At 34.7% G+C, this 15,371-nt stretch overlaps 1 protein-coding gene and 1 long non-coding RNA gene across 2 annotated transcripts; both read right to left on the bottom strand.

Moving 5' to 3' along the window:
• Nucleotides 1-6,508: 6,508 nt before the first annotated feature.
• On the bottom strand, nt 6,509-8,826 carry LOC131000588 (gibberellin receptor GID1B-like). The gene is made up of 2 exons (XM_057926595.1): nt 8,219-8,826; nt 6,509-7,761 (listed from the first exon to the last, which is right to left on the bottom strand). Exons 1-2 carry the CDS (start codon nt 8,255-8,257, stop codon nt 6,772-6,774), a joined length of 1,029 nt encoding a protein of 342 aa, XP_057782578.1. The 5' UTR covers nt 8,258-8,826; the 3' UTR covers nt 6,509-6,771.
• Nucleotides 8,827-13,402: 4,576 nt separating this feature from the next.
• Nucleotides 13,403-14,518, bottom strand: LOC131000630 (uncharacterized). Its single transcript, XR_009093758.1, has 2 exons — nt 14,129-14,518; nt 13,403-14,045 (listed from the first exon to the last, which is right to left on the bottom strand). It is a non-coding gene; the product is annotated as an uncharacterized LOC131000630 (long non-coding RNA).
• Between the last annotated feature and the right edge of the window lie 853 nt (nt 14,519-15,371).

The following is a 15,371-nucleotide window of genomic DNA, read 5'->3' as shown; positions in this document are numbered from 1 at the left end:
TTATTATGATGAGGATTATTAAACACACCATACAAGTATACAACAATTAATTTGGTGTGCATCGATTTTTTTTCCTTTTTCTTTTTCTTTATGATTTTTTTTCGTCCTATCGTTTACCTTAAGCAAATTGTATGTTACAAAAGGTCAAACTTTTGTATACTAAATACGGCAAATGTTATATCTCAATAATTTTTTACCGAAGTCGTTTTATTTACATAAAATAAAATATATTAATGGGGATTCAAATAGTGCGATCACTACATCCAAAGAAAAAACCTCCAAAAATGAAATAAATATCGATAGAATGAAGAAGCAGGCCGCCGCGAATTTTCCATGGAAAATAGTGACAATATACGAATGCCGACAAACGAAAGTTAAACAAATAATTAATATTTGTCTTAAACAGAAAAACCTCCATATAAATGACAATGACTTCACCTTGTCTAGCAAAACACCAAAATTTTCAACAAAAAATAAAATAAACCAGCTAATCACATGAAAAAGACAAATCATAATAGGACATAAGAAACAAAGGACTAGATAAAAAAATATAGAATCCACCCACGCTTAAATAATTAATAATTCAACAGGTAAACTAAAAGCGCGCGTTAATTATTATTATTATTATTAGTGGTATTACATAACTCTGTCAAAAACTGATAACAAAAATACTTGTATAGCCACTATGATAAAAATCGATTTATCATAAGAAAATAGACAACAATACTCTTGAATGGAAGAAAATCGATTTATGAAGAGTAGAGAAACCGGGACTTGGAGAAAGTGAAAAAAAATAAAAATGGGGTCCCATTCAACTTCCTAATTATGTTTCTATTCATTGTGAAGAAAGAAAAGAAATAAAATAAATATTATCTAACTGTAGTAAACTATAGAAAATAATTTTATTTTTAGTTGGCAACAATGCCTCAATAAAATAAATAAATAAATATTAATCTATATAATACTCCCTCCGTCCATGAAAGAACTTCCTAGGAGGGAGTGACACGGGTTTTAAGAAAAAATATTGTTGAGTGTATTGAAAGTGGATAAAAGGTAGTTGCGTGTATTGAGAGTGGTGAAAATATGTTATAATTAATATTGAAAGTTGTGAAAAGTGTAAAGTAAGAGGATTATAAGTGGTGGGGTATAGTCCAAAAATAGGTAGCAAGTTCTTTTGTGGACATCCCAAAAATTAAAGATAGGAAGTTCTTTCGTGGACGGATGAAGTATATAAAAGAGGAGTTTTTCACTCCAACTTTTCCCTCCATTCTTCTCTCTCTTCTTTCACTAATTTTTTCTCTATTTTTTTTTTCTTTAATTTTTTTTTCTAAACATCATCAAATTTAGTTCATGAAAAAAAATACTTAATATACTACATCTTAAATTTAACTTCATGAAAAGATCTTTAATATGGTATAAGAAAATCATCAAAAATGAATTTAAAATGAATAAATTATGAAAAAAAATAAAATTAAAAATATTTTATTTTTTCTCTCTTCATTAATATTTTACAACTTTTTATTTATATTTGTGTATGAAAATATTAATTTTTTTATTATGACGCTTAATACTCTATAATAATGATAATGTGTAATGTCAATTTTCATTATCAAATAATTTAAATTTATTTAAACTATAATTATCATTATACTTTATACAAAGTTGAAAATATACGTTTCAAATTCAAAGTGATGTGAAATTTTTTATTTTTTTTATTAAGACATAATTTTCATTTGTTTATATTTTAATTTTATTAAATATCTTTTTATTATTTAAACATGCCATTTAATTTCAATGTTCATCGTGTATCGCACGAATAGACGTTCTAGTTATCATAAGAAAAGAGAAACACAAATGCGTGTAAGTATATTAATATTAGACGTAATCACTAAATTATTTAAATTTATTTATTATATGGCGTTATTAAAAATAATTATTCTTGAGGAAATTAATTACCAATGGAGTTTGCTCCATCCAAATTACTCTTTATTGTAGTAATTTAGAGCAGTTTTAATTGACTTTGTTTTTCATACGTCAACACAATATATAATTAAACACATAAAATTTAAAAACTAGAAAAATGTTTAATGGGATTTAATTTTGTTGTGTTATGCTTGTGGTTGTTTTATTTCTTATTATGATATTAACTTGCAATAAGTAAAAATACAATAAAGACTTTATCTGATCGAAAAGGGTAATACAATTGACCCATAGATCTCGCATATATGTTCATTGTCATATATAAATATGACACATCACTAATAAATTAACCCAGAAATAATATAAGGTATTATAATAAAACAGGACCTCAAATGCAACCTGATGAGGAGTAATATGTGCAGAGCAGAGAAATGATATAAATCAGAGAAATAGGCTTCACCAGCGGAATGAATACATCAGAGGAATCACACTCGCCAGGGGAACTACACTCGCCAGAGGAACCACCTTTGTCAGAGGAATGAACTTCATAAGAGGAATGGGCTCTCGCAGAAGAGTCAGAGGGATGGACCTTACCAGAGGAACAACTCATACCAGAGAAGCCGCTCTCGCCAGAGGAATGGTCTTCACCAGAGGGATCATCAGACACGCGGGGAAATCTCCCGTGTGAAGGCGATTTTACTATTATGCCCCTGACCACGCAAGACGCATGCTCCAGTGCTGATTTTACTATTTTACCCTTTACGTGTAATCTATAAATAGCGACATACGTGCTCCTTTGTAACGAACGCTATCTTTTACTCTCAATAGAACAGCAGCTTTTCTCTCGTTCTAGCATTTCGATTACTTCCTTTGTCTTCTCCGATCAATCAAAACTAGGTATAACTCACGATTTATTCACAATTCACCGATTAGATAGATATCCACCCTCTTATGTTCCACCACAACCTAACTTAATTTTAGATTTTTTTTTTCCTGTTTAAGTTGAGGTCTGTAAATAAATTGTTGATACAGATACATTTTTTTTAACATGAAGATGCATAAATAATCTATATTATTTCTTATGCATTTTTTTGGTAGTTTGTAGTTTGATAACGAAAAATTTAAAAATATAATATTTATGTTGTGTCCCTAAAAACCTTGATTTGTGGAATACAATGACTAAAATAAAGAATATTTTTTTATGAGACCCACAATTTTATTCAATCAAATAGTACATGGGATGCACAAGTTTTTTTTTTTTCATTCAATCTTTACGGATTCTTCTTTTCTTCAAAAGCGGTTGGGTCTCAATTACACTAAGGGCATTTATGGCTTTAAAATGAAAAATAACTAAAAACACATTTTTTTTATATAAAAGTGGCTAAAAAGTATTTTTCTTATCTCAAAATGGCTACATTAACATTTACTTCTTCTTCTTCTTCTTCTTCTTATTATTATTATTATTATTATTATTATTAAACAAAAGACATAAATCCTAGAAAAAGTCAAACGTGAAACAGGAGTGTTTTTATCATTTGTTGTCATTGTCTAAGCTTAGCTGGTTTCTTTTACCATTTAGTGGCCATAAATAATACTAACACTCACCAAAAAAAAAACCAATCCCAACAACTATAATTTTTAAAGGGCTTAATGGGGATTTCAAAGTGGTCCTTGTTAAGTTGTTATGTGTTGAAATTTAGAACATATTACTTAAGTTTTGTGTTATCAAGAAACATGCAACTTAATTTGTATATTCAAAAAAAGAAAAAAAAAGAAAGAAAGAGAGAGAGATGCAACTTTCTTTTTACCTTTTTTTCTTCACGAGATTCACATTGATCCATACTTGCTAATGAGGAGACATCTAGCAATAATAAAATACTATGGACGCATTTATGCCAATATAAGCTCCTAATCTTTCTCAACGAAAGTGATCTTCTTAAATAGGCTTCAGACCCTTACAAATTTGCTCTTGTAACCTACGTAAAATAATTCCCTTGTTAAATAAATTTTCATATTATATACTCCCTCCGTCCACCAAAAATATGTCACAATTTCCTTTTTCGTTCGTCCACAAAAAATATGCCACATCTATTTTTAGTAGTAGGGTCCACACTATTCCACTCACATTTAAAGTGGGACCCTTACTCCACTACCAACTTCACTCACATTTTATTAAAACCCGTGCCGAAAGTAAAGTGGCATGTTTTTGGTGGACGGAGGGAGTATAATAATTCACATCTCAATTCAATCTACGTCAAAGATATAAGCATAAATTATTGATCTTCTCACTTTATACGAATAAATCTTACTTTTAGAAGAGTCATATTTTCAATAAAGAAATTATTATATACTATATGATATCAGAAACTGCCTTTGAACACACATAACTAATGAGCATTGCTAAATAAAAAAAAGGGTTAAGTACCAAATTTATCTCTATCGATGACGTCCCTATCGCGTACATGATCCTATAGTCGGGGTCAAAGTTGTTTACTACCTCAACGTGGCAAAATCGCACCAAATTAAATACCCCCGAGTTTGTGCTTAACACCATTAGATTTTTTTTTGTTCGCCGCTGTTGTCCGTCTGACGGAGAGAGAGAAATGGTTGGCGATGGCCGTCCAGCCGAACGCAGGAGTGAGGCAGCGCCGTCGTTTGTAAATCGGGCGGCGGTGTCATCCGCTGAGCCAGAGAGGAAGAGACGGTCCTGGGTGCGGTGGCTGGCCTCACCAACCACTGCAATTGCCGGAGTAGAGAGAAGGGTGGGAGAGCTGTCATGGTTTGGGGAGAGGGTTTTCAGAGAGGGAAAAGAGAGATCCGACAGTGGCTCTCCAGTCTTCAGGGAAGCCGGGCACGCGGCGGCATTTAACTCCGCCCGTTGCTGTCGTTTGTCGGAATAGAGGGCTGAGTGGTGTGCGTGAGTTTTTGCAACTGTGAGTATGTGTTGTTATGTGAGAGACGAGAGAGAGAAAGAACGAGAGACAGAGACGAGGGAGAAGGGAGGTCAGAGAGAGAAGAGGCGGCGATCGGCGACGGTCATTGTCGCCGGTGAAGAGGAAGAAGAAGGAAGCGCCGCCTGAGAATTGTGTGTGTGCGTCTGTGAGTCTAATGGTGTTAAGCACCGTTGAAACGCGAGGGAAGGAGGACATTTGGTGCGATTTTGCTACGTTGAGGTAGTAAACAGCTCTGACCCTGACTATAGGGTCATGTACGCGATAGAGACGCCATTGATAGGGGGAATTTGGTACTTAACCCTAAGAAAATTATCTTGATAATTGATAACTGTTCTCAAACAAAATTGGATAACAAAAATGAGAATAATTATAGAAGTTACTCCAAATTAATTGTGTCTAAAAATACATTCAAACTTTTTTTAAAAGTGTCACAAAATTTTCCCAAATTATTGATTATGTATTTTATACTCATTCTGTTCGCCAAAATGCATTCTTATTTGAGAATGACATGAGTTTAAGAAATTGATTGAGTATGTGTTAATGTAATAATAATTTTATTTTTATGGTGAGTGAGTTATGTGAAAATGAGAATGTATTTTCGAGAAATTTGAGACGAACCAAAAAAAAATAATGAAAACGCGGGAACGGATGGAGTATTAATTTGTAGGAAATGTTAAATTTTAAGTGCTTGGTAAGATTCTAAAAACTATTAGAAAATCAATTAGCATTCCGTAACACCCATATAAAAAATGTTGAAAATTAAATAATTAATTATTTTGAATTACTAATAAAAAAAATTGTCTAGAATTAATATCTTACTATTAATTTGTGCAAATGCGAAAAGATAAAAATGCGAATGGGGTTTGATTTGTTAGCAATGAAAAGGGGCAATTTAAAATCATCTAGAAGAAAGCATTAAGGGGGTGCCAAGAATTAATCAAATCAAGGCCTGATGATTGTGAGATCCCATTATTTGGACTAATGTCCAATCATACTTTATATTTTATTTCTCATTTTATGGTTATTTATTATTTTTGTTTTTGGCATGAATGAAGATTGTGATATGTTCTTCTTTGGTGGACGGGGTTCTTCGCTTTTAAGTGTGGGGGACTCCTTGGTCCACCACTTCTTTATAACGCTGTTGTGAATTTTATAGCAGACACCCATTTAGACACACAGACAAAACTTTGTTTTATTTCAAAGAAACCAATAAATAAAATGAAAAAGAAATTCATTTGTTGGCTTTAAGGTAGTGCCCAGAGGTTATTAATCCATCATGGGATACACAAATAAGACATGGTTGAATTCACATATGGAAGAGTGAGTATAAATAAAACAGCAACAAACAACTCTCTCTCTCTCTGCGAAAAAACAGTTTGATATTTGCAAGAGAGATGATATCTTGGCAGTTCTGAGAGTTGGGAGATTTTGTAAGAAACAGACACAGTTACACAACATACGAAAGAAACATAAGATATTCTACTTTTATGGCAAGCTTGGTCCCATGCCCATTTTCCCATTTCAGGAAATTTGATTGAAGCTGTGGATATAATCATACAATTTGGAACTCGGATTTTTATAAATTCATATATATACTAAGATCCCACTAGCCTACATATCACCATAGTCAGATGTAGATCAAAATAAAGCATGCCCTTCTAAATTAGTATTTACTGACATACAAGGGGGAAACCAAAGTAGGCTTACTAGTTACATATAAGGCAAAAAAAAAAACTATATATTTCTATAGTACACAAGATGATAACACCATGGATTTCCCTAATCCATGTTGCTGAATTAGCATAATCTCATGACTGGATGCCACGAAGCAAGGTTATGGTTATCCTTATCCACCAAAAAAGGATTTTTTTTAGAGTAAGATAGCAATGTATTAACACTAGGAGTGGAGAAAGGCCTTCATCTCCTCCATCAAGCAATGGAAATGATCATTGTTTGGCAAGAAGTAGAATCCAATGGTGGCCTCTTCAAGATACAGCAATTTCACCTCATGCCCTGACCCCTCCAATCCATGGACATACCCTAACTGCCAGTCTTGGAGGAGATCCAGCCCCGCCACCACCACGAGGCTCTTCGGGAAGCTCAGCCCCTCGATGCTCCGGCTGCGCCGCCCAAACACGTTGCACGCCGGGTGATCCCGATCCTCCCCCTCGGGCAAATACGCCCGCCAATACCAATCCCGATCCTGAATCCGAACGAAGTACTTCCCGTCCAGCCGCATCTCCGACTCCGTCCGCTCCTGCCCGCCGAAGAGGGGGTGGAGGAGGATGTTCCCGAGCACCTCCACGCCCTCCTCGGCCGCGCGGACGGCCACGTGGTGGGCGATGTTCCCGCCCGAGCTGTCCCCGGCGAGGTACATGTGCACCCGGGCGTCCACCCCGCTCCGCAGCCACGACCGCGACTCCACCCATTTCAGCGCCGCCCACCCGTCGTCGTAGGCGCACGGGTACCGGTGCTCCGGCGATCGCCGGTAGTTCACGGACACCACGGCGGCGCCGCATGTCCGCACCAGGCGCCGGCAGAAGGTGTCGTAGATGGCGCTGTTGGCGGACGAGTGGACGAAGCTGCCGCCGTGGAAGAAGACGATCACCGGCACGATCGCGGTGGCGCTCAGCGGCTTCTCGAGCTCGGCGATCCCCCACGGGGCGTCGCTCTCGCCGGCGGCGAGGTAGACGCGGTTGAGGAGGCTGGTGGCGCGATCGACGACGTCGAAGGAGTAGACGCCGTCGACGGGGACGGCGTTGGCCGGGACTTTCCGGTCGAGGAATTCGTTCAAGTCGCGGTTGAATGTGCCGTCGGATCGCCGGAGCATTTTGTAGGCGAGCTTGAAATTCGATATCAAGATCCATGTATTCAGGGGAACCACTCTCTGCAACGGGAATCAAATTATTTTTTCATAACTTTTTTACTATCAGATTGTAAAACACAAATTTATACACAGATTCGCTAATCATAATCATCTTATTAGTAAAAGGTAAAAAAGGAAAAAAGAAAATTGAAAGCAGAGGAGATTAAATTGGATGACATAAAAAGAAACGAGATTAGATAGTAGAGAAACCACCCAAAAAAACCCAACACGCGAGCGTAAAATCGAGTTATGGGGGCTGCTAAATCGGTACAAATTAGCAAGTGAAAAAGAAAAAATCCAGAGAGAGAAAGAGCGCACAGGCAAAACCCTCAAAATCAAAGGTAAAAAACGAGTCTTTTCGACACAAATCAGAGCCCTTTCCCTTCAAAAATCAATTCTTCACCTCAAACCCTCGTGATTAATCGCAGGTACACAGAGAAAAGGTGCTCAAATTCAAGAAATTACCCTTAAAAATTACCTTTGATTCATTAGCATTTACTTCATTACTGCCCGCCATTAGAGGTTGACGAAGAATCACCCTCTTCAAATCTCACGCGATGATGATGATCTCTGATTCTCCTCAACAAAAATATCAAAGATTAACTTTTTTGTTTTTCTTTTTCTTTTTCCGACGACAACTGTTATTTCTCCGCCCAACTCTGTTCGTGCTGGCCGATACAGTTACTTCCTCTTTCACTCTCTTCTCTCTCTAGGGCGATTAAGCTCAATCCGAACAACAACAAGTAAGAAGACAACTCAGATGAATTATGCAGAGACAGAGAGAGGGATTCAGCTCTCCCACCCAAACAGAAGTAGAAAACATAACAACAAGGAGAGAGAGAGACGAGCGTTTTGAAGGGTGATATATAAACCAACATTTACGAATTAAACAAATAAATGGTTGATAAAGAAGAGTGGAAAATTGAAGGTAGCGTGTGAAATTACTATAATAGATCAGAGAGAGAGAGAGAGAGTCAAAGGCAAAAGAACGACGGAGCGAAAGGAGGAGACGAGAGAGACGACAAATTGGGGCGGCCGAAATAAACTGTGTAGGTGGGACCCCCATTTTAAATATATTCCCAATTATGGTCATCATTTCTTTTCATTATGCTAATAATAATTAATAGCCAAACACCTAAGCTGAATTTTCTAGTTATAATTCGTAATCAGCAAAAATACAAAATACAAAACTAAATCTATGTGCTATTCATACGTGTAAAATAAGGACGAAAATACTATACAGCAATTATTGCCTAATTTTGGATTCAAAAAAAATTATGGCCTAATATTGTAGGTTTATGTTGAGTTGTAATGAGTTCTTATTAGGTTAGTAGGATATCCTTTTCCCAAATTAAATAGCTTGTTAAATAATTGAATAACTGAAACTACAAACTTTTATAATGTCTTTGTCCACAATTTTTTTTTACAATAAATCTATGCAGCCACATTGTGGTCACCCACACACTAGTATAATAAGAAAAATCTTGATTTATTTAATTTATTTTTTAAAATAAAAATAGGATTTAGCTATTTTACTATATTATCTACATTGTACTTATTTATTTTTAATTTTTTTGCATTTTTTATTTTTAATTTATTTTTTAATAAAAATAAAAAAATTATCAAAAAATTACAAAAAAATAATTACAATGTAGAGAATATGCTAAAATAACTAAATCTTATTTTTATTTTAAAAAATAAGTTAAATAAATTAAATTATTTTTTATTTAGGTAAATTGTGGGTGGCCACAATGTGGCTGTTTAGCATTACTCTTTTTTTTAATAACAATAAATCTATGCAGCCACATTGTGGTCACCCACACATTAATATAATAAGGAAAATCTTGATTTATTTAATTTATTTTTTAAAATAAAAATAGAATTTAATTATTTTACTATATTCTCTATATTGTACTTATTTTTTTTGCATTTTTTATTTTTAATTTATTTTTTAATAAAAATAAAAAAAGTTACCAAAAAATTACAAAAAAATAATTACAATGTAGAGAATATAATAAAATAACTAAATCTTATTTTTATTTTAAAAAATAAGTTAAATAAATTAAATTAATTTTTATTTAGGTAAATTGTGGGTGGCCACAATGTGGCTGTTTAGCATTACTCTTTTAATAATACCTGGATTTTGGTAAAATGCTGCAGTGTCGAAATTCTAAACCTCCTTTTCTTCTTTGCTTAATTATGTATTATAAAGTATTAATTAATCTTTGGAACAAAATGTCTTTTGTTTATTAATTTGGTCCTTGCACTTCAACTTTTATTCGAATTGAGTCCCTTACTTTCACTTTCTTATATTGAATGGTTGATAGCACGACATGGTTTTGACATAAATCAAACTGTAGAGATTTAATTTAATGTAGATAAAAATATACATGAGTCTAATTTTAGCAAAATATCTAACATGACTAAAAAAGAGTACTTGTTACGGATAAAAATATTTAAAAGTACAATAAATTAACTATTTATTTGACAAAATATAAGTATATACAGTACCTCTGACCTCACTTTATATGAAATTATACCAGCAAATTGTAAAGGAATATTTATTTATAATCTAAAATATGGTTAAAAACTTAAAGTTATCTTTGCGGCAAGCAAAAAGTTATTATAAATTAAAAAGTGGAGTAGTAATTTAAAGAAGGGCTAACGCCAAACTCACTTTTGCTAAGTCCATTGTATTTGGTGCACTTGTTACGACAACTACATTTATCACTTTTGTTTCTTGTGTGTTACTACTTGCACCATTTTTGTTTCTTTTTTGTATATTTTCCCTTGTTTTCTTAGCCATTCCACTAGAAAAGACAAGTCAATAGAATAGAGTATCAATTTCGAAGACAAATAGTTTTCCACCATGTAATACAAGGCTTCGACTAGTCTAAAGAAGGTTATATTGTTTGTGAAGTTCAATAAAATGCATTTTCCCCGTTTTAGGTGACCTAACATCAAACTAAGTGAGCTTCTAATTGTCGACCGTCAATACAAACTTTTTTAATACAAAAATACACAAATGTTTCGTTCTTTTTCTATATAAATTTATCTTAAGAAAACGAAATCTAAAAAAAAAATAAGAATTTTTAAAAAATTATAGTAATCTTATATTCTCCACTTTCTTTATTACATATTCTCTAAAGTGTGTACGTGTGTGTGTTTTTTAAAACGTCTAGTGGTCTAAAGTGTTAATCAATGTGTTCATCTACTAAGGAAAAAAAATAAAAAAAATTGGGCCTTCATATTTATTTGTATGTACGAGAAAAAGAAATACTATTAATATTATAGACTTGTTTAACACAAGTTACACAACGATGGTTGTTGCTCTCCTATGGTATAGGCAATTTAAGGCGTCGGAATTCATTCACGTAGATATTTATGAAATAATGAAATGATAAGGAATCAAAAAAATATTGGACTGCCTAAAAATATAGATTCTAAGTTGTATTTTTAAGGAACATTACCCACCCCCATAATATGTCTATGAAAAATACTCACCCCCTTACTAGGGGATGAATATTTTTCATAGACATATTATGGAAGTGGGTATTTTAATATATTAAGTCATAATAATCTCGTCCATCAAATAACTTATTTTCTTTTCTTTTTTTTGGAGGGGGGGGGGGGCTATCCCTGAAAAAGCTTTTCTTTCTATTTTTAGACTGTATCTTATTATTAATAATACTTCATCCGTCCCTGAAATAAGTTCATCTTTTTCCTTTTTGGGACGTCCCCCAAATAAGTTCCTCTTTCTTTCTTTCCATTTTTGGACAACTACCCCACCACTAATAATACTTTATTTATTCTTACTTTTCACTTTTTCACCACTCTCAATACTAATTATAACATATTTTTCTCCACTATCAATACACTTTACCATTTTTCCTTAAAACCCGTGCCGTCCCCAAAGATGAACTTATTTTGGGGACGAAGGGAGTACTTCATTTACTCTAATTTTTTCATATTTGCACCACTCTCAAATTGCATGATTGTGATAATGATGATATTATTGAAAGTTTTGGACATTTTTGGTACAAGTCCAATAGTTTAGGATTTTTTTTTATGAATACAATTTAATAGTACTATAATTTAAATATAACTCAAATTTTATTTCGAGATTATTTTTAAGAACCATTTATAACATTTTATTGCATTGATATTGGGTGATTGGAAGAATTGTTTGATAATCTTTTCGTCCATTGGACGAAAAGTATAATGTGATTTGAAGGACACGAGATTTAGAAAATGATTGAAAAAGGAATAATCAAATTTTGATTTTTAACTAACATTATTTTTTGATCAATTAATACATAAATAGTAATGTCGAAATTCTATTACCTGAATGCCGAAATATTTTATCAGTTTCTTCTTCGTAGGTTCTAGCTTATAAAAAAAAAGGCACGCAATAAAATTCGGCGTCCATGTATAAGACTAATTGTTGCCGGAATTTTAATTTGAGCCAATTTTCAAAAAGTTCAAAGTTTATATATTAATTGATCAAAAAATATTATTGGTTAAAAAGTATAATTTGAGTATAATTCTTGTATTTATAGACAATCAACTCATTGATAAATAGTTTGTGAGACGATTTTTTTGTAAATAGTTAATGTGAATGATGTCAAAAATATAAATATTCATGTATCAAAATAAAAATATCACTAGTATTTATAGATGAACCAAAATAGCAGAAAAAATATAATTTTTGCATACAACATTAGTATATTTTATACTTTCTCCGTTTCAAAAAACATGCACAGTTTTGCTATTTAGATCATCTTCCAAAAATATGCATTTTTTAAAAAAAAGCCGAAAGGAAATTCATTACTATGAAAGGTCAACAAGGAAAATGTCTTGCAACCATGGAGGAAACATCTTCGTCCACGTACAAGATTGCTGAACATCAACAACATAGCGTGCTAAACTATGGGCCGTTTTATTAACTTCCCTAAACACATGAAAAACTCCAACAAGCAAGCAACATCGTGCTGCCTCCATATTATCACGAATGTCGTCTGAAATGAGATCCTTCTCTTCAGTCGGGTCAAACAGGAGTCTAGCTACGAGGCATGAATCAGTATAAATTTTTGCTTTTTAATACTATACCACCACAATTTATTTATTTATTTTATCTCTATTTTTTTATTCATAAAAAAACTAGTTTATTTTGTCATTATTTTTTATTAAAGTAAATAAAATTTGTACAATTTTTTATTCACAATATATTTATTTTAATATTTTTGAAAAAAATTCGTGTCAACTACATTTGCATGTTTAATAGGGATGAGGGGAGTATATTAAAAGGCAGGCGAATTGGAAGAATAGCTGAAAATGAGCTAATTTTTTAAGTAAAGAGACTTGAAATTTTCACATGGTAAGCACGAGAATTTAACGAATAATTCCAAAAAGTAAAAGAAAAAGATGTTTTGGAAGTAGCCAAAAGGGCCTGTGCATAAAACCCTTCCACACACATAGGGATGGCAATGGGCCGGATCTGGACCGGATCCTGCTTGGTCCAGATCCAGATCCATGTTTTTTTACTTAGATCCAGATCCGGTCCAGATCCATTGGATCCAAAAAAAATGGGATCCAGACCCAGATCCATAAGATCCACAGGGTCTCGGGTCCAGACCCAGATCCATATCATTTTTCTAAAAAATAAATTCAAAGCTAATTAAACATTAAAATAAAAATCATAACAATTGTCTAAAGTTTCAACAATCATTCAAGAATACAAAATACACCATAATCCATTTAAAACTAAACAATCCAAAATAAATAAGAACATCGTAATTCATTTAAAACCAAACAATCCAAAACGAGAAACATAATAATCCTAATGGATTGCTCTTCCATTTTCTATTTGAGACTGAACAGTTTCACTATTTGAATTAATGGATTGCTCTTCCATTTTCTACAATGAAGCAAAAATGAACACATAAGGTTAATCTAATACACTGCACTGCCAGTTTGCCACATTTAACTAACAAATCCCAAATTTGTTAGAATTTAACTAACAAATCACATGTTAATTAATCTGTAGCATATTTGACCAAAAATCCCAGAGATCACATATTTGACCAAAAATCACATTTAACTAACAAATCAAGCAAAACTGTAATCTCGTGAATGGGAAAATTTTAGTTTAGGCTTGAACAACAGTAGCATATTTGACCAAAATCCCAGAGATCACCATAACTCAAATAAGTCAATGGGCTCACCCGCTGGTTGAACACTTGACGGGAAAGAGCCAACTTTGGCAACTCCGGTACTCGTACCTTCTACCGCGGAGCTAAGATTTCCTACATCCAAAAGGAAAGATAAATTCTTAGAAAGAAATATGTAGTAGAACATCAGATAAATAGACTACCCCATAATCTCCCACCAGCAAACCAAGCGCTTGGACAAGATGGTCTTTTTAATTCCCACGCTGATGGATTGGGCGGAGATGGAGCGGCCGGAAATGGATTGGACGGAGATGGAGCGGCCGTAGATGGAGCGGCGTCGCCTCACGCTGCTGCTCTGCTCACGCTGCTGCTCAGTGCTCACGCTGCAGCTCTCGGGTGGGGAAGGCCGGAGGGGCTGATTCGGAGGTGGACGGCCGCCGGCCGGAGGATAGGCGAGCGGCGCGGGTGGAGGATAGGCGAGCGGCGCAGGTGAGGTTGAGGATAGGTTGAGCGGCGCAGCTTTGAAATTGAATTGTAAAATTTAGAAGTCTAGTTTTACTTTCTAGGGTTGTAAAATAAAAATATTATATCTTTAATACTACCGGGTCCAGATCCGGATCTGGACCGGATCTGGACCGTGGGTTTTAACTCTAATCCGGACCGATTTTTAGAGAGTGCCCAGATCGGTCCAGACCGGCCAAATTAAGTCCAAACGAAAAAGCTGGACCGCGATCCCGGTCGGACTGCCTCTCTACACACACAACACAAGGGAAAGCGGAGCTGCTCCCTCCTGCGTGCGGCCGACGCCAATGGACTTGCCACGTGGCGGCAGGGCGGGGCTCCTCGTCATCAATTGACCATTATGCCCCTCCCTCACGGCGGAAACTACAGCACCTCGACACGTTGTTTGTCGCGTTGCGCCAAACGCGTGACGGCATGTTTTTTGTCAGAACCCCGGGGGTGGGGCCCACGACCTTTATTTTTCCACACCCCCCAGCTTCTATTTTATTTATTTATTTGTGTTGTTTTGTTTTTTGTTTTTTTTTCCGGGGAGGTGCTTTGAATTTTGTCGTTCTCCGGGAGAGGATTATTAAAAATACAAAATTGCACAAAAGAAAATTTCCACTGACACGTGCTGGTCGCACGTGGGTCCCGCGTGAGGGGGGGATGGGCGGGGCCCGCTTTCGTATTTTTCGGGGATTATACTGGGGGCTACGTAGTGGGACCCGCGGCTTTGTAGAGCCAGAGCCCCTTATAGCTCGAAACGTGGCTTCTTTTTTTAGTCTAGACATTTTGCAGGGGAGGACAATATTTTTGGCTTTGGTCGCCTCAATCCTTGATGCCTTCAATTATGGGCTAACTGCACTTATACCCTTCCATTATTACTTTTTTCAACTCAACCCCGCTTTTATAGTTTTTTTTTTTATTAAATATTCCCTCGTTCACAAAAAATAATCCTAA

This window comes from Salvia miltiorrhiza, chromosome 8, assembly GCF_028751815.1.
Source record: "Salvia miltiorrhiza cultivar Shanhuang (shh) chromosome 8, IMPLAD_Smil_shh, whole genome shotgun sequence".
NCBI lineage: Eukaryota > Viridiplantae > Streptophyta > Magnoliopsida > Lamiales > Lamiaceae > Salvia > Salvia miltiorrhiza.
This window is presented reverse-complemented; position numbering and strand designations above follow the sequence as displayed.